We start from the raw sequence: 19,724 nt of genomic DNA on the forward strand, positions 1-19,724 counted from the left end.
AATCTATTTCTTCGTGTGTCGATAAGAATTTCACCTTAATATTTTTGCTTGACGAAATAAAGGTGCGATTTACTGAGTACTTGGGCAATTTTATTTGTAGGTTATAGTGTATTGTATTTTATTTAGAAACAAAGTGCAAGATGTGATAATATGCAATGAGAATTTAAAAATCAAGTGCTTGGATTAAGTAAATGTAGAAAGAAAGTATTTTAATATATATTTGAAAATAGGTATGTATGCCCCAAATGTATGCATAATTAGGTGTAAATTAGTTATAGTTAATATACTTATTTATTTATTTTGAAGTCATTTCTGCCCGATATTTTGTGCCCTTTTGTTTACTATTTATTTTTATTTTTATTTATTTTTTTACACTGTTAATTCTCGCAAACACCGCTGATATTCCGCATAAATTAGGAATCGAGGAGGCTTGGAGGAGGCGAGTGCGCAGAAATGGGACGCGCCCCTCGGGTTGCGTAACGCGGCGTGACGTCACAGCAGTCACAAGACGCATTCGCGTGTGCGTTTTGTCCTCCACTGACGCCGTAACTCCCGGCTGCATCTGATCTGCCCCACATTTCACGTTATGTAGCGCATCTTTCCCGGCTCAAACGGCACCATGGCTGTGGGATACCGACACTTGAGGCTATTCTGCACCGGGTGAGGCGACCGCTTTCGGGGAACCTGCAGCGAGGACCTCCAAAAGTTGTTGTTATTAGCGTATTAGCGCACGGGGCTTTGTGTACGCTACGCTGCGAGAAAGAAAGGACAGAAGGTGCTTAGCTCACTGGACCCGGTGTGCGCGGAGGGTTTGTTTTTTTCCTCCGGGATTTCTTTTAAGGTGATGTTGTCGGTGCTCTCTTACGGTCGACTCGTTGCCAGAGCGGTCATCGGCGGACTTTCTCAGACGGACAGCCGTGACTACAGCCTGGTGACTGCGAGCTGCGGCTTCGGGAAAGACTTTCGTAAAGGCATCCTCAAGAAAGGCATGTGCTATGGAGACGACGCGTGCTTCGTCGCCCGACACAGGACAGCAGACGTTTTGGGTGAGCATTTCCTTACATCACGTGTAATGGTATATCGATGGTGACATAATGTAGTAATTTTGGGGGCTTGTTACTCCATAAAGACCGATCCATAGGGGATTTAAGGGCATCTCTCACTATGCCGTGTTTATTATTGTCTAAGCATGTGCCACTGATCCTCAATTTTAGACATTATTCATTATAATTTATTCATAATCTCATTGATATTCCAGTAATGCAGTAAAAGTCGGGTGTTTCTCTGGTTTGTACATGGTTTGCAGCCATTTCAGACACAAATTGGTCACATTGAGGCACATTTGACACCCTGTCTTTAGTCCTGATTTGATCTTGACCTAGGCCTGGTGCTGGTGGTACTTTGAAGGTCAAGTATGAGGCTCCTTTCATAACTTCACTTCATAACTTCAAAAGTTTAAGAACCACTTGTCTTAACACTTCAATATTTGACTGCATCTTCTATTATTGTTGTAGTTTTGGCCTTACAGATTCACTTGCTAAGTCAAATTAGGCCACAAGATACTGTAAAAATGTCCTTGTCCTAAATTGAGAGGGGTAGGGGAGCAGCTCGTTCCCCTTCATGCAGCCCCTATGTGCTTGTATAAATAAACACTGAAGATACGCCAAGTTTATTTAACATTGACGTGAATGCCAGGTCAAAGAGCAGTCTGGTAGGTCTATGAAAAGTTGTTTTGATTTGTGAAAACCCGTGCACCGTTTCATGTCCATTTGCACCCAGTTACCCTGTTAGTAATGACATCAGGGGTATAATCCCAGTTAATATGGTACAGTCCACTCAAGAGTTCCACCGACCAGAGGAGATAAATCAGACTGGCTTTTGTTGTGTCGACTAATGGTTCTCTGGAACAACACTTCTGCAACAATCAATGCTTTCAACAGCAGAAAAGCCGGGCCAATTACAAGCGGAAAGAATCCTTACCAAGACCAGACTTATTTTTTGGATTTAGACATTATTTATAATCAATGTTTTAACCGGTAAGGCTCCACACATGGTGTTAACGCTGTACAAAGAAATGGGTCCCTGAACTTCTTTTAATTAGGGGGTTGTATTTTTAGTTGTTTTAAGTAATGAGTCCCCTTACTCTGCAAACTGAAGTCAAGATGTAATGTCGGCTGTCAAGTACGTTCAGTGAAATTCTCTAAGTGTCAACTCTCTGAATGTCATTGGGAAAATAACTCTGCCATGACAGCCTTGCTCCAGTGTTTTGTTTTTAAGCTCGTAAACTTGTTCCAAAGCTCATTTTTCTGACTGTTACAAAAATCTGGCCAGACGAGAAAACGCTGAAAGCTTTTTGACCATTGTGTTATAATATTTTAGGTGTGATTGCAGTTTCCTAGGCAGTGTTTACGTGTTGTCAGCCTCAGAGTGATTCGCTGCACTGGGTTAGCCTTGTATGGTCAATGCCTTTGTCTCAGGAGAAAGAAGACCAGGGTTTCCTTTCTAGGCAAAGAAATGTCCTGCCTTTTATCGCATGAGAAAATCAAAGAAATTGCCTTCATATTGTTATATTATTATTGTATTTTATGCACAGGGGTTTGGAGTTTTAGCAGAGGCCTCTATGTAAATGTTCCCGTTAAAGGGATATTTCAGGATTTTTGACATAGGGCCTAGTTTCCTAGTTATCCAGAGTTCATGCAGTCCTTACATTTGAAGAGTTAGGCTAGTGCTAGGCTAGCGCATGTCTATGGTAACTAGTAGCCTGCATTAAAAACCTCTTCAAAACCATGGGGTAGTTTTCGAAACGTTGCCATTTCTGACAAACTACTGTAGATCTGGCAACCTATAGCAGATCACTTCGCCGCTGCGTAGCTTACAACCAGGAAGCTGATGCTGCTCAAATATAAGTTATTTTAAATGCAAAATGGTTATATTTAAAAAAATATTCAGTCAACACAGACATTTATATCGATAGTCTGGTGTTATAAGTGATTTTCCTCAGGTGCACTGTGCTCGGGTCAGACTGTTTTTAATGCAGGCTACTAGTTACCATAGACATGCACTAGCCTAGCACTAGCCTAGCACCACTAAACTCTTCAAATAAAAGGACTGTATGATTAAAAAAAAAAAATAATGCCACCAGAAATCAACAACACTCTAGTCTGGATAACTAGGAAATGAGGCCTTATGTAAAAAAAATCCTGAAACATCCCCTTTAATAGAGAGTATGATGGTCTGTGCTGACAAATTTGTGCAACAAAGTGTTTTGCTTCTAAAATTGTTATAAATGCACGTTATACTGATTAAGATTGTTTTAAAAAGGAAGATAAACGGAGGCAATGAGTGACATTTCTACTCCAAAAATATTACAAATAGAATCTCCAACGCTCCTGTTCTCTCTGCAGAATTCTGAAATATCTTGTAACAATCATTATCAGAAGATGTGTTTGTGATAAGATTTTTTTTAATGACGTTCAGATTGATTCAGAGATGGATCCAGGGAAGCATTTAGACTTGAGAATGGCTTTATTTCTTGTCAGACAGTGCGATGCTAAAATATGTATTAAAAGGACATTTTTCTGTTTCCTGCGTGGTTTGTTTTTTGGTGATTATTGCTACTTTTTTTTGTACTTGATTGACACGTTGATGCACTTGGCCGGGGAAGGACTGTCATTTTTTAACAACTGTCAGTAAAAATAACTCGCTAAAGCACAATCGACTGTGCTGTATTTGACTGGCGTTTTCTCGTGACTGTGACTAATCTCTCTCTGCTTTTCCCCTGGTGTACTCAGGAGTTGCGGACGGCGTGGGCGGTTGGCGGGACTATGGCGTAGACCCCTCTCTCTTCTCCGGGACGCTGATGAGGACGTGCGAGCGCCTGGTGAAGGAGGGACGCTTCGTGCCCAGCAACCCTGTGGGAGTCCTCACCACTGGCTACTACGAGCTGCTGCAGAACAAAGTGCCGCTGCTGGGTCAGTCCAGATGCACAACATGACATCGGGCTACAATTACAAGATCCAGATCGAAGTAGTTTGACGGGGTTGTCGAGGGGAATAGGAAAAGAGAGCAGTTGAGATAGAATGGATTATAGTTTTATTGTCCAGTGTGGTACAAATGTGGTACAAAGGTCTCGGGCTTCTTCAGGTGGTGAAAGGCCATCTGCAGTTTCATACTTTGTTAATTTAATCAGACATATTTATGTTTATGCTTTACTAATGCATTTAAGTCAGAGGTTTTTATGGTTTAGTCAAATTTAGGTCTGATTTTATACTCAATTTACTCCTGATATGAACTTGATCTAGTCACGGTGTAGGGTGGGTTCTTTTGATATGAAGGTCCCGATTTCAATACATTTAATCTGCTGTACTGTGCAAAAACTGTTCAAGTGTCTCACAAACCTCTGAAAAGGGAAACATCTTTCATCGATTCATATTGAACATATGTGTGTATTGAATTGATGAGGGCGTATTGAATGATTCAATCTAATTTGGAGAATTGTTGCATCTCTGGCCAAGTGTACTTTGAAAGATCAAGTATTTTTTGAGAGTGGCACTTGGTGTGAAAGTTTGAGAACCACCGCTTTATGGTAATAAAATTAAACGATGATTAATACTAGACGTCATAAGGCCAATGGAGATATGCTCGACCGACCTTTTTTTACCAATATTTTTGGCCAATCTTTCCAAATGTTTGATCTATAATCCTGTGAACATGAATACTTGGCCACTCCAGCAGCAGCCGATTATACTTTATCACTTTAGGTGATTCAATCATAGTTTCTGTCTCAGCCTTGGTCAGTTGCCGTTAGCATTAGCATACTGTTGCTAACCGCAGCATTTTGTGCGGTGATCAGAAATACAGGGTTACACAGTTATACAGGTTAAAACTAACTCAGCGATTAAATTCTCCAGGTTCTGAGCTTCAAAATGACATGCATGTCCATATTGACTGAGGTTTAGTATTTAACAAACTTGTAGCTAACCAGTTTTCATTGCAATGTTTCTGTGTTCCCCTGAGGCCGAGGGAATTGTGGGAGGACTCGTGTTAAAGCCCTGACTTCACTCTTCCCAATGCACAAAATGTCTCACTTTTGGGCCCAGAGATATCAGCTTTTTTCTGCGCAAGATCGGCCGATAGTTGATAGTGTAAAATCCCCAAATATCGGCCCGATACATCGGCTGGCCAATATATTGGTCGACCTCTAATTAATACAATGTAAAAAACGGATGATGATTGTAGCCCTATGTAAGCAGTTGTTCTTGGCGTTTGATTCCCTGAAGGTGAAGGCTGAATATTTCTCCTATACAGCCTAAAAACATCATCTTTTTATTACAAATACAAAATGTTTTAAATGTTCATTTATACTTGCCCTTCTCGTTGATTAAGTTGATTCAGTGAACATTTAAATGATATTGTTTTTGAGGCCAGTGCAATGAAAGCCAGGGCATTCAGAAGAAGTGTGGCAGGATAAACAAAGGCCCCGCTGTGAGCGAGAGACAATAATAAACTGCAGCAGCGTGTGTCACAGGAGCAGCTGGACGTCGGGCCGCAAGGTTCCAACGGGACAAGAAAATATATTGCTTTTTTAATTTTGTATTTCCAAAGTCTATTCTCAGGGCTCATTATAAACATGAAAGAACAATGAAATATGAATGGCTTAAACAACTAAAGATCATGTTTGTCGAGGTCTAAACAGTTTTGGACATAATGACACCCCGAGATGGAGACAAAAATAAATAACTGTAATCTTTTGTGTCCTTGAAAGTATATCTTTAAATTGATGGTTTGGACGATGCACAATACTCTTAATGTTGAAAATATATATAACTTCTTTAAAAGCAGACCCATCATGCAAAACCAACAACGTCTAACATTTTACCAGTGTTCTAACTACCGGTGCTGATGAAGACAGTGTCAGGAAACTGCGGCCGATTCACGACACATTCTTATGTCTGGAAAATCATTCGCACCTGTGTTCTGAGTTTGGTGAATGCCAACTTGGAAGCGAATGCGTGTGTGAGGAATAATTAGAATATATCACCCCCTCTTTCACCATATAAGGACAAAAACACAAATCCAAATCAGCAAGAAAAACCCAAAAGATAAAAACCTCAGCCATCGCTAAAGGACCCACCTAGCTATTTGGGCATCAGGCAAATTTGCTCTCATTGCATAAACGATTAAATAGATACAACCTGTCCATCAGTAATGCTTTGTCTTCTCTTCTTGTGGGTCATTCAATTAAATCAGTGTGGCGGTGGTGTCACATTCCGCTCATGTAGCTCAATGAGGATTTTACCAGTTTGTGAACACAAGGTCGTAAGATCGAGACTGACGCTCATCTTTATCAAATAACATTAATACAGTGAGCATTTAGTGCTATTTATAAGCGGTGGCATTAAAAGGTTTTAGCAGTGATACATTAGTACTATACTTGCTCTTAAGAAGACCACAAGTGATATTACCAACGTATGTCTGAATAAACAGCGTATATGTAATTAGTTAGCCCCCACGGCATATATTGTGAAGGACTGTCCTAGTAAATAACAATGGGTTACATTTATTGCGCTTTATCAGCCTGTGTCACACGTTTCTCAAAGTGCTACATAAAGTCATTATTCATTCACTCCACACTCGATGGCGGTAAGTTACTTTTGTAGCCACAGCTGCCCTGGGGCAGACTGACCATTTACCACGTGGCTATAATATGCTGTTTATATCCTGATCTCTTATTATGTCAGTGCCCTCTGCTGAAATCCATGCTCTACAGAGGGCCACATTAGATCATCTTGCGCGCCGCGTGTGGCCCGCAGGCCGCGTGTGGCCCGCAGGCCGCGTGTTTGACACATGTGATTGAATATGTACTTATATATATGACTGGTTCCATCAGGAGCATGATTGTGTTCGTTTCAAATTATATAATGTAAAATATCAAGGCAGAGGTGCCCAGAATAATGTCGTAAAGTCTATGTTTAAGCCCCATATGCATGATATGTCCACTTTAAGTAAAACTGAAAGTCATGTTTTTAAGTTTAGATCCAAACATGGGGTTTTGTGCACACACATCTATGTTTTAGCTCAGTCGTACAGGAGTTTTCCATCCGAGACAAATGTTCTTAAATTGTCATCTGTACTGAATTGTGTCAGTGTTGAGGACGTCTCCTTTTACCTCCAGAGGCTTCACCATCGCTCTATATAACTCTATATAAACCCAGCCATTTTTCTGATATAAATCGACTTTTTCTGACAGGGCATTCAAGTGTGGAAGTTTCAGTGAAAGACATTCAGTAAGACATCCTGAACAGAGACTCCAAATGCAAAGAAAGTGGCATATGTCTTTCAACTAAACCCATAGCCCACTGTCCTGTGCAAAACTGTATTAATTTTAGTTCAGTACAGTCATTTGTTATGTAACCCGCTGCGTCTGGTTTGAATCCTTATGTTGTTTGTTTCCGTGTGTTGGAAACACACGGAAACACAGTGGTTTAGCTCGACAGGGATTTTTACATAGTGAGTCATGATGAAGCAGCCAGTTCTCATTTAAAAATCCGGGGAATGTCCCAAGTCCCGGCCTGCCTAATCTAATACAACAGTGTGACCGTTTTGTCTTGGATGTCCCGATAACAAAATTATTGTTGTGGGTCCTGACTCTACCAGTTGAGAACCACTGCTTTAGGGGCAATGAAAGGAGATAGTTTAACTTACTGGCAGCCTGGTGGGTGGAAGCTGTCTATCAGTCGGCTGGACCTGGCCCTGAGGCTCCACGGTCTCCTCCCTAAAGGCAATGAAGCTTTGAATTTTATTCCAATAGGCAGTAAAAATACATTTCCTTGAAAACAGTGACTTTTTTTTAACTACATGTTTACTCCATGGTCAATTACATATTATTAATACTCAAAAATATGGTTAAATCTATGGTCGATCACAAATTATTGGCATGGTGCTTTAGTGTATCGTCCTTGACTGTCGCCAAACGTAGACCCTTATATGGTCAAATAAATTGCTAATATAGATGAACTCTGCAGGATAATTCCAGCACGATATCTTTTCCCGCCGCTGGTACTTTTCCACAGTGTCTCTCTGGTCGTAACAGCCCGTCTTTGTGCCTTTCTCCTCCTCGGTGCACACTGTTCTCGACTTGGCCTTGTGTAATTGTTGATCTGGACAGAGTAGAGAGACGAGTGAGTCATCACTGCGTGCGGCGGTCTCACGGTCGGTCTCTCTGAGCATATTTGGGTTTTTGAATCATCATTGGGAGAAGGAGGGTGTGCACCAGCAGCAGGGTGTGGCGCCCCGTTAAAAGCGCGGTGCAGATGAGGCTCGTGTTTCCTCTTTTTCTCTTGTGCGTCTTGTGGGAGGCCAAGCGCTGTTTCATACCTCTGTCGAGTTTGATTAGAGCCCTGATACTGCGCAGCAACAATGGGAGCCTCTTTATTATTTGAAATACATTGAATAAACGCAACTGGATGACGCCTCATGGCCATGGTCTGTAGTGACAGACTGAAATGGCTTTTCAAGTTTTAAACAAAAATGTATGAAACAAAGGAGCACGGAAAAGATAAAAGGAGAAGACCGTGAAGAGCGCACAACCACAGAAAACTTCCATTGTCTCCCTGTTTCCGTATACAAATTTTACGCAAAGTAGTGCTACTGAAATACAGATTTGTATAATTTGCAATGGTAAAGGGAGTGGACTGGGCTTTCAGAACATTTTGCCTTTAGGATCTTGATGGTATAGACATTTGTTATTATCAAATCTGTCATTTTTGATAAGCAAGACAAGGCAAGTTTATTTGTAGAGCACAGTTCCTACATAAGTCAATTCAAAGTGCTTCACAGTTGCTTAAAAATACAAGGAAGCAGATCAAATCAATCAATACCACATCAACATAAGAATTACAGTAAAGAGCAAGAGTGCAGATACAATACTTTCATTGTCCTTTAGCTTCAAAAAGTTACATTCACACAGTGTTATAACCCCCTGAGCCAAGGGATCATTTTCAAATATTGAAACAAGGATTGCTCTTGTAGACTTTTGTAGGCAGTGTTTGCACGATGTAATCAACATTTACTCGTAGTAGTGAAATGCTGTATGGGTTGGAGAGGGACACGTAAATGGGAGCGCTGAGGAGAGAGACCGGGAGGTATTTATTTGATAGAGACTGGAAAGGATGAACATGAAGTGTGGTCCTGCTCCCAAACTTCAGATAACACACTTCAGTTATATTAAGTTTAAAACAACTTAAAATTGAAATCCTATGCAAGGGCCAGAACAAGGCTATAATGGAGGAAAATCATGACTAAAACTGAAGCAAAAAATGTGTGACTCTTTTTTGATTCTTTGACACATTTTTTGTGCATCACCTAATATTAAAACGATGATTTTGTGATATATTGTGCCTCTCTATTGTAGAAGCAAAAACATTTATAAAAGGCAATATTTTACTTCTGTAACACTGACTAATGCCTAATTGTTGATTGTTCCACAGGCAGCAGTACCGCCTGCATCGTGGTGCTGGACCGACAGAGCCACACGTTGCACACGGCGAACCTCGGAGACTCTGGTTTCCTGGTGGTTCGAGGCGGAGAAGTGGTGCATCGCTCAGATGAACAGCAGCATTATTTCAACACGCCCTTCCAGCTGTCCATTGTCCCGCCCGGATCCGAGGGGGCAGTGCTCAGCGACAGGTGAGGCAATATTTACCTGCGAAAACCCATAAGGCTTCCACACACGAGCTACTTTCACCGCATTGGCAACACGGCTTAGTGGTGGCTTTCTTGCTTGGCGCTAGTCGTTTTGAAATGTTGATGACCACTTAAGGACTTTACAAGAGCCCCTACATTAATATTAGGCAAGTGTCTATAGGAGCGGACCAGTTCAGTTCACTGAGACTGGTCCATGTAGGGAGGGGCAGACTATAGACTCTAAAGCTGTCGTTCCACATAGCACGACCCGATCGCGCGCACCACGATCTACTTGCATGTATCGACTCTACCCCGCACACACTTCTGTTTCCACCACACACACACACACACGAGGAGCAAGCGGTACAGATCGTCATTCAAAGTTTTGTAAGCCGTAATGAGAACAAATGTGGACAATGCAGCCTTCTGGTAGGACTTTTTGGAATCATTCAGAGGTGCCAAGCTGTATTAAAACAGAAAAGAAACCGCTATATACAACCATGAAGGCAACCTACATGCAAATGTTGCACGAACATTAGCCAAAGCTGCTCAAACAGCGGCTAAATACTAATATCGGCCAAATCCCCTTTTAGAACAGCCGTATGATAAAATACTAAATACGTATGACCTGCGTGTCAATAGTGAGGCCTGTCCGCTCTCTCGTTGCCAATCAGAGGCCAGCAGTCTGTTCATGTCACATCAGACAAGGGCTCACGTGCTTTGGCCACAGCCAGAGGTCAGTCCCAAAACCTATACCTGGTCAGACCGGTTTGGCCCTGGCCTTTGTTATGGAAAAGCTCGACAAAGCGGGTGACAGAGCCATCCGGCTGACATGGACCATGTGGAAAACCACCTTAAGATCGCCTGCCCATCTCTGATCGGCCTCTAAGCTCAAGCCATACAGAAGCAAAAGTAAACAATCAGCTGTGTCATGTGCTTGTTTGTTAAGTTTCACTTTTAGACTGTCAGACCAAAGTTCAGAAGCAGCGGTGATCTTGAATTTTTGCATTTGAAACTCTCCCTGGATTATTAAGCGTGTTTTAACCATGGGAATAATTACAGCAAGAATTTGATCTATTTTTATATTATTTGTTTGCACCTTTTGGATGTTCGGATCCGGATCCCCTTTGGGCTATAAACTAAACTAGATGGACCCATGCAGACTTTATTTGTTTCTTACAAGCCGATACCAGCACTAGTCTTTATTTTATGTCTTTATTTTATGTCTTTATGTGAGCAGTTGGGTTTTAAGCACCAGGAAAACAGTTATTGAGAAAAAAGGATTGGGCTTATTATGTATTATTTTTAGTTAAAGGGACTATACAGAGTTTAAAAATGTTAAAATTATGTATTTTCCTCCCCCTACATGTTCCAACAATGTCCTAATGTGTAGAATGAGCCCAGACCTGTTCACCACAACTGCCTCTAAAATCCTGCACTGTTGTTAATTCGGATCCGAATTGCTGTCACGCACAAGCTTAATATAGAAGGTGCAGTTACACGTATGACCTGAGGTGGCAGTAGTGAGTATAAAATGGCCAACTTGTATCTAGCCCCGTTAATGTTTTTACGTCAACATTAGGCATTTCGGTAATTTGCAGAGATGGCCAAAATTGTGAAGAGAAGGCTAACTTTGAATATCAATTCGACTACTGAGTCTCAAAAGCCCGACCAATCAGAGTGGTTACATGCCCCCCTCTCCTGCCCCCCCCCCAACCGGTCCGACCAGCAAACACTTTTAAAGCGTGGAAACCCTCCAGTCCATTCCGGTGTGCTCCTGTTTAAATGCCACTAATGAGGTGGACGGCACACAATGATAAGGAGAAACATTTTTTTGCACCAAATTGTTCCAGGAAAGCTACATATGTTGTAAAATACTAATTAACTTGGCAAGTTTGATACTTGGCTTGATGTAATGCCCTAAAGAACTCATTTTCACTCTTAATTGTATGATAATGAAGCGTGTACTGTACCCAGGCAGTGAACCCATTCTGCCATTTTTTTTTTCAAAGTAGTAAACATGAAACGCAGGCTAAAAATATGAACTCCTCTCTTTCGACGCGTTTGCAGCCCTCGGTCGTAGCGTAACCTCTCCATGAACTCGACTGTACGTCTCCCATGCTTCGATGCGTCTGTGAATGCATCGTCTGTAACAGCCCCCTGAACACACCGCACACGTCAGACTGGAGCACAGAGTGATCGCTGGATCTCAGCCAAAACCATCCTCTCCCCGAGACGCTTCCTCCCCTCCACTGTCAAGGGTCAATGTCTGTGTTTTCCCGGGGCAAGCTCAAGTCCCCAGACACGGCCTTTTGAAGAGTCCAAAATAAAAACCAGGAAATGTTTTCATTTTTGGACAAATATAGGCATTAATTCTTTCCATTTTATATTTTCAAACCATCTATTGTTGTTGGATGCCATAGACTTAGACAGGGCAGGAGCCACTTTTCAGTTGTATTATTCAGGTATTTATAGACTTTAATGTCCCTGAAGGGAAATTGGTCCTCTTTATTTGACCCATCCTTCACCATTTAAGATTGGCCCCCGGATGCAATCTCGCGTTGCAATCTCAGTAAGTGTCCCAAACCCACGGACTTATTGTACAGTTGTAATTTACAATTTATTTTGATGTCACTTCTCTCCCCTGGTGATCCAGACCCCCTCGTGTCTCACACAGAAAGAGCAGCTCTGATGGCAGCTTAAATTTGAGGTTTTGTCATTCACAGATTTTTTTATTTATAAACTCTGCTTTAAATAGCATAGTTTACATCGAACAGTTTGTACAAAGCCCTCATACATTTCCGTGGGAATATCATGGACCTGGTAACCCTTTAGGACTCTCTTTGACTCTCACCGTTGGAGAATCACTCTGCCTGAGAGTAAAGGGCCTCACATGGCTGAACTATAAACTGGATCTGAACTTGAACCTGTTTAATGGATTAATCTCTCTAAGGATTAAAGCGGATCACTAGCACTTCCTGTAGTAGTTGTAGTAGCAGCTGATGTCAACATCCGAAAGCTCTTTGGAAGTGAAGTTTAGACAAGACATTAGACATTCATCTTGTATATTATTCTCAAGTTGCTTAGTACCTGATGTACTCCTGGGATTTTATGTAAATTTGGGGTGCCCAAGCTTGGGTTTTCAAGGGCTTGATTTGGCCTTGAGGGAGTTGCTGAGATAAGGTTAAGGACAATAAATGACTGTGATTACTGTCATTTAGCAGTGATATCAAACCAGTCTAACATGAAACTACAAACATGAAACTACAAACATGAAACTACAAACATGAAACTACAAACATGAAACTACAAACATGAAACTACAAACATGAAACTACAAACATGAAACTACAAACATGAAACGACAAACTTTAAACTACAAACATGAAACTACAAACATGAAACTACAAACATGAAACTACAAACATGAAACTATAAACATGAAACTACAAACATGAAACTACAAGCACATCTTAAAACAGCTGCACTTGTATTCTAAGACTTGGCCTGAAATCATTACAACAAGGTAGTGATGAGTGGATTGGGCGAGAATGTTCTTGTTTTAGTTTAGTTTAGCTTAGTTTAAAGCAGAACTAAGTAACTCATGCCCCTAGAGGCCATAAGCGCCACTGCAGGTGTTGTAGCATGCTATGTTTTTTACTAATTAATTGTCCGTGAGAGTAAATATTACTCTGATAGAAAAGACAAAGGGAGAGAGGGATATTGTACATCCAATACACAATGGAGATCATTTTTTTCACTCAAACTTGGCTGTAAACGCTGTTTAAGTGGCGCTAGCCCGCAGTTAGCTGTGTTAGCCTGTTAGCTTCTTTTTCGTGATTCCATTACTGTGTATTGCGCCTCCGACCCGGTGCAGGGAAAGCTGCTAGTGTGGTTTTCTGGCCAGAGCCACCACCAATCATCCAATTAACACTTGTATTACCTCAGAAGGACCACGGAAATGATTTAGCGAGGTAAACAAGTCACTTAGTACTGCTTTAAAGACTGTAATGTCCAGATTCCAGTTATTTCAATTTTCCAAAGCACGCACGTGCACCTGCTTTAGCTCCAAGTACAGTTTGTCCCAGCGAATTTGAATTAGTTATTGAAAACAGTCATTAAAACTATCTTTGGCCCGGGGCAACGGAAGGGCACCTTCTCAGAAGTGAAATCAATACCAACTGAGCTTTGGTTTCTGTAGTAAAAGTATTTGAAGAGTGCAGCAGGGATGCAAGAAGAGAGTGTGCACTTTCATATAGTTTGCACAGTATGACAAAGCAACTCAGGGACAGGGTCAGGAGTGTCGAGATGGATTTTTATCTCACTGTTCACGTTTCTATTGATACGAGGCAACTGCAATTACTTGCAGTATATTTAAAACACTAAAGTTTGCCATCCGCACTGGTCGTCGGCGCTTCCTTTCACTACAGACTAATCCTAATCCAACTAATGAGAGGTGAAGCTAATTTACAGATTAAACAGTAACCGGTCAGACTGGACAGACTTCCTGAAGAGCAGAGACAGAGAGAGCCTGAGTGTAAATTGATCCAACTTCAAATGGCTGTATTCACTCTCTTGACATTCTTAAAAGCCTGTAAAATCTACTGCTCAAGGCTACAATCTATGAGATAATGCTCTGAATATAAGACGATCATGCCTCATGATAAAAAGACAAGGCCTATTGCATTTAAATTTCTTTGCCCCTTTTTGTCCTTATAATGGAGTTCTGTGCAATATAAGAAATAACGTTTTCCCATAATATGTCCTCCATATTTATGTTTATTTAAATTGTGCTAATCAATATTAAATGACTAGTTCTTCCTTTTAATATCTGAATTTCCCTCTTGTGTGCTCAGCCCCGACGCGGCCGACAGCTCTTCGTTTGACGTGCAGCTCGGTGACATCATCCTCACCGCGACCGACGGACTTTTTGACAACATGCCTGACTACATGATCCTCCAGGAGCTCAAGAAACTCAAGGTAAGATCGTTTGTAACTTTGTAACTTTCTCTTCCGAATACTAAACTCTCCAGGTCTGAAATATAGTGTTTTGCTGCAGCAACATGGTGAAATGCAAGCAATGCTAACCTAGCATAGACCGTGATCCTTTGCTCTGCTGTAGTGCCGTCTACATAAAGAAATTAAACATTTGTCATTAATCGTTACCCGATGACCTCATTAAAGGCTATTCATTCTTTATTTTATAGAATAAGTTGCATAAATGGTAAATGGACTCAACTTATATAGCGCTTTTCCACCTACATTAGGCACTCAAAGCGCTTTACAGCAAGGATCCACTCACCCATTCATACTCTCATTCATACACCAATGCACGCAGACACCACACCATTACCCTCCTCTCCATATCAGCCTTATAGCCTTGTTTTTGTCGTCCTACAGAACTCTAACTATGAGAGCATCCAGCAGACGGCCCGGAGCATCGCAGTGCAGGCCCACGATTTGGCCTACGACCCCAACTACATGTCGCCGTTCGCTCAGTTCGCCTGCGACAACGGTCTGAATGTACGAGGTAAGAGTCGACTGCATTTTTACAGTTTTCTATATAACGCTCTATTCCAGCTGCAAAGGAACGTACCTGCCACATTTGCATCATTTGATTATCTTTATCGTTTTTGAGATGATTTGTAATCCAAGCATTAAAACGCTTTCTTGGAAGATGAACCCGCATCTTTCTTTTGACCAGTTTTACCACAGTTCGTGACTTAGTTTCTGATTACTTGATTTTAAAAGTAACTAAGTTAGATTACAAGTTACTTTAGTAGTTCCATTCAGCAGATGCCGACACTTCCTCCACCGCCTCAACCTACAAATTACAAGCGATTTGGCCAATACTCACCTTAATGGGAATGCATTTTAACGGTGCCTTTCAACAATGCTGACACAACTCATAAAACTCACCGTATTTACAGCGAGAGTTTGCTGAAGACACAAGAAGAAAGCAAATATGTATCTAAAGAAAAAGAAAGATCTGTGCGTTAAAAGATGTCTAAAAATACAGCAGGCGCTCAATTGGAGAAAGAGGCTTGTTCTTTGGGTTAAATATAAAAAGTATACTTCATTGTGGCTATTCTTGAAAAGAACAATAATTCAAGGTACACCATTGTATAGAAAAATGAATCTGATATTGCGTCACTAAGTTGTGTATGTTTTTGCTGTCCACAGGAGGGAAGCCAGACGACATCACTGTGCTGCTGTCTATCGTGGCTGAGTACACGGACTAGTGTTTTTTTTGTAAATGGGACCGGTCTAAACTCCTGCTGGACGGGAACAAGGACTGGTGTGGGACGCGCTCTCATCCTCAGACCTCATGGACCACTTTCCCCTGTCCTGCTTGAAGATACCGCCCAAAATGTCATCACAAGACAGGGCCCGCTTTGGATATACAGCCAGAGTGCGCACAGGTTAAGGAGGAGGCGCAGTGATGTAGCTCGATAATGGGCAGGATTCAAAATGGCGGGCTACGACAGACGGGCTGTTTTAGATCAATGGTGTGAAGAAGGGAAATGCACAATATACGCATTTGAAGGCACTTATCTTGAAGTAAAAAGTGTGCAGGTATATACTCGCACAAACATGGGAGCATCCGCACTGATGGACAGGGTCTGTGCACAAAAGGAAATGGAAAAAAGATTCCTAGTTCAATGCAAAATATAGAACTACAGAGTCTTGAAAGTGATTCAAAAGTGGCCAGAAAAAAACAAGCTTCTTCCCAGGCTAATGTTGTATCATTGTGCATTGAAGCTTCTTTTTATTTTAATGCCATGAAAAAGAACAAAACTTTACTAGGTCAATCTCAAAATGTAATGTGTCATATTACAGCCTGTCGAATGACAAATGGCGGCTTATAGTTTATAGAAAGTGGTGTCATTCTTCCCAATGTGGGAGTTTAATGCTGAACCTGGTAATTTATTAGTGACAACGCCCTAGGACTGCACAAGATCAGAAACATGACAGCATTTGATAATTGTCTTGAATAGTGCAATTATATTATTTCTGTTTCACAAATTGTGTCCAAACAAGAAAGAAAATAAAACTACATTAGGACCAAAATGTTAACCGAGATTGGAAAATCATGACTAAAATGTAACTTTTGCACGTTTTTTTTTTTTTTTTAATTTTTATTATTTTTACTTTGTTTACAAAGAAATGCCTCAAACTCAGATGGACGATGTCTGTCGTTTTGCTCTGTATTGTGGCTTCTTCCGATACAGATATTGCGCCTCCTTATAATGCAATAAGATTAATTTGCGGATATATTACGTACAAGGCCCTCAAACTTTGCAGATAACGATGAGCTTTTTTCCTGCCCCCTAGTCATTATTAGATAATATATTTGCCTTTTGGGGTCATTTATTTGTACCTTAAATATTTTACAATTGTCAGACAGTTTAAGTTCAACGATTAGCGACACAGTGAACCCCTCCCTAAACCAGTTTATGCTTCTGTTTAGTGTTTTGGGTACAAGCGCTTTTCTACAGCGATGCCTCTCGGAACGCGGACTAAAAATATCCCTTTATCCAGTGCCCGCTGCCGCCGGGACGTTGACCGATCGTGGCGTGTGAACCGGCCCGTGGTGACTGCCCCTCCTGTGCGCCTGTCGTTTTGAGGAACAATAATGATGCAAAAGGCTGGGCAAGTCGAGCGAGCACTGGGCTAAAATCAACGCACAACCAACATATCTGTGAAACGTGTGTGCGCGATCGAGTGTGACAAATGTATTTTTGTATGTCTTTGAATGGGAGGAAGGGTTGAATATTTTGTCTGACTGGGTATTTCTGCAAAAGTAGGTTTAGAAAAAATATGTTTCTGGTCTCTGTGTTACATACAGGTGCTGTAAAAATGACCCGGCGCCCAAAAATGGAAAGGATTTTTATGAAAAGTTGAAATCTTTTATTCTAAAGCATAAGTGACAAACGAACAGGGAGAATTCTTTACTCAAATGGTTTCACTTGCTTAAGGCCCTTATGTACAGTATGGTTTGTACAGCGACAGTTATGGACATTTTACCTCTACCTCTGTGCCCTTTTCCATTAAAGGAGTAAAATACAGCAAACAAAACATGGAAAACAAGGTGCTCTTTGTACTTTCTTGAGCATAATGTAAAACTAAGCTTATTCAGTATTAAATAGTGTGCTTTTGTGTGTTCAAAATAAAGCAAAGGTGCAGCGCTGTCACTATTTCAGAGTTTCAAACAATGAAAATCTTTCAGACATCAGCAGAAAAGGCCTGACTTGAGCCCCACTGAGAGAGAAACCTCAGTCAGGTCTTCACTGCTGACACCATAGTTTGAAAAATGAACTAAACTAGACTTGTCAAGTTCAATATTGTGAATGGGAATTCAGATGCTCTACTGCACTTATGGTATAGTAGTGTAATAGTGGTTTCCATTCCCAACTCTTTCCCATCAACCCCCACCCCCTGCACTCACACATGCATCAAAACAGAGAAAACAAAGGCCAATGATCACTTCAATACATCAAATAAACCATGTAGCCTTTTCTTAGCCAGATGTAATGATTTTTACAGTTTACTTTGCACAAATAATATCACTTATAACCAGACAAAACTCGAGAGCCCCAGGTTTGTAACCACTGTTAACATTTTGTTCCTAAACAGAGAGAGCTCTCGGCTAAAGGGCATTCTTACAGCACCTTTTTCACAGCATAGCATTGGTGTTGAATGTGTCTCTGCTGTTACCATTACTTCAAAGTAGTATGCCTTGTGTCCTGTTAAATGACTGGCACGCCTCATCGTCCCATAGACCCCCAATATGTACAGTATGGCGAGAACTAGCACAATGCCTCAAACCGCTGGCTGTAGTAGACACTGCTTTAGCCATAATAACATTGTCTTAATGCACTCTTCGCTTCGATCGCTCTTAAAGATCAATGACTCTCCTCTAACTAGATGTTTACAACCTGCAATATTGCTAAGCTATATATACACACGGAACGTTTCTAGTAAGACGTTGAAGTTTGGTCAAAAAGGGCTTCTCACTCGACTCATTATGAAAAATGTAAAAAGCCAGGATTGTAAATTTCACAGCATTGAAGACAATCTACTCAGCCTTAACTTAAAGCAATTCTTCATCCAATATTTTGGGTTTTTCCAGTTCTCACTTTAGTTTGTCTGACTTTGTTACGAGCAGAGCATGTGTCTATATATTTTGGATGTTTGAGTTCACAATGTGTTCAGTAAAGATATTTTGAAATGTACAGGTGTTGCGCAATATTTAATAAAAAGATGGATATTTATTATCTAATTGTTTTGGGTGTCATTTTTCTAACGTCTGCCTGCACATGTTTATTTCCAAAGCAATATTATGGAGGACTAATGTGGGGAACCAGCATATTGATTAACAGCACAGAGACATAGTCCCACCAGCATGCCCTGGGCCTTCCATGAGGCCTTGTCCCACTAGGACATGCCTGGAACACCTCCCGCGGGAGGCGACCAGGAGGCATCCGGAACAGATGCCCGAGCCACCTCAGCTGGCTCCTTTCGATGTGAAGGAGCAGCGACTCTATTCCGAGCTCCTCTCGGGTAACTGAGCTCCTCACCCGATCTTGAAGGGTGCGCCCAGCCACCCTGCGAAGGAAACTCATTTCGGCCGCTTGTATTCGCGATCTTGTCCTTTCGGTCATGACCCAAATCTCATGACCATAGGTGAGGGTGGGAACGTAGATCAGTAAATCGAGAGCTTTGCCCCCCGACTCAGCTCCCTCTTCACCAAGACAGACCGATACAGCGACCGCATCACTGCTGATGCCGCACCGATCCGTCTATCGATCTCGCGCTCCATCCGTCCCTCACTCGTGAACAAGACCCCGAGATACTTGAACTCCTCCACTTGAGGTAGGAGTTCAAGTATCTCGGGGTCTTGTTAAAGTCTAAGATTACAAAATGAGGACAGAGAAGTGAACGATAAAGCCCCTCCCCTCCTCTCCTGATTGGACCTGACAGGCTGGTTCACAGGAAAAACTCGTTCTGATAAGTGTCTGAGCTCAGCAAAGAGAGGG

At 41.5% G+C, this 19,724-nt stretch overlaps 1 protein-coding gene across 1 annotated transcript; it reads left to right on the forward strand.

The window, feature by feature from the left end:
• Positions 1–497: 497 nt before the first annotated feature.
• Positions 498–16,699, forward strand: pptc7a (protein phosphatase targeting COQ7 a). The gene is made up of 6 exons (XM_079568709.1): positions 498–1,046; positions 3,792–3,971; positions 9,489–9,687; positions 14,541–14,664; positions 15,085–15,214; positions 15,868–16,699. The coding sequence occupies exons 1-6, from the start codon at positions 845–847 to the stop codon at positions 15,924–15,926; spliced, it is 894 nt and encodes a 297-aa protein (XP_079424835.1). The 5' UTR covers positions 498–844; the 3' UTR covers positions 15,927–16,699.
• The last annotated feature ends 3,025 nt before the right edge of the window (positions 16,700–19,724 follow it).

The sequence above is a fragment of the Gobius niger genome, assembly GCF_951799975.1.
Source record: "Gobius niger genome assembly, chromosome: 1".
NCBI classification, from domain to species: domain Eukaryota; kingdom Metazoa; phylum Chordata; class Actinopteri; order Gobiiformes; family Gobiidae; genus Gobius; species Gobius niger.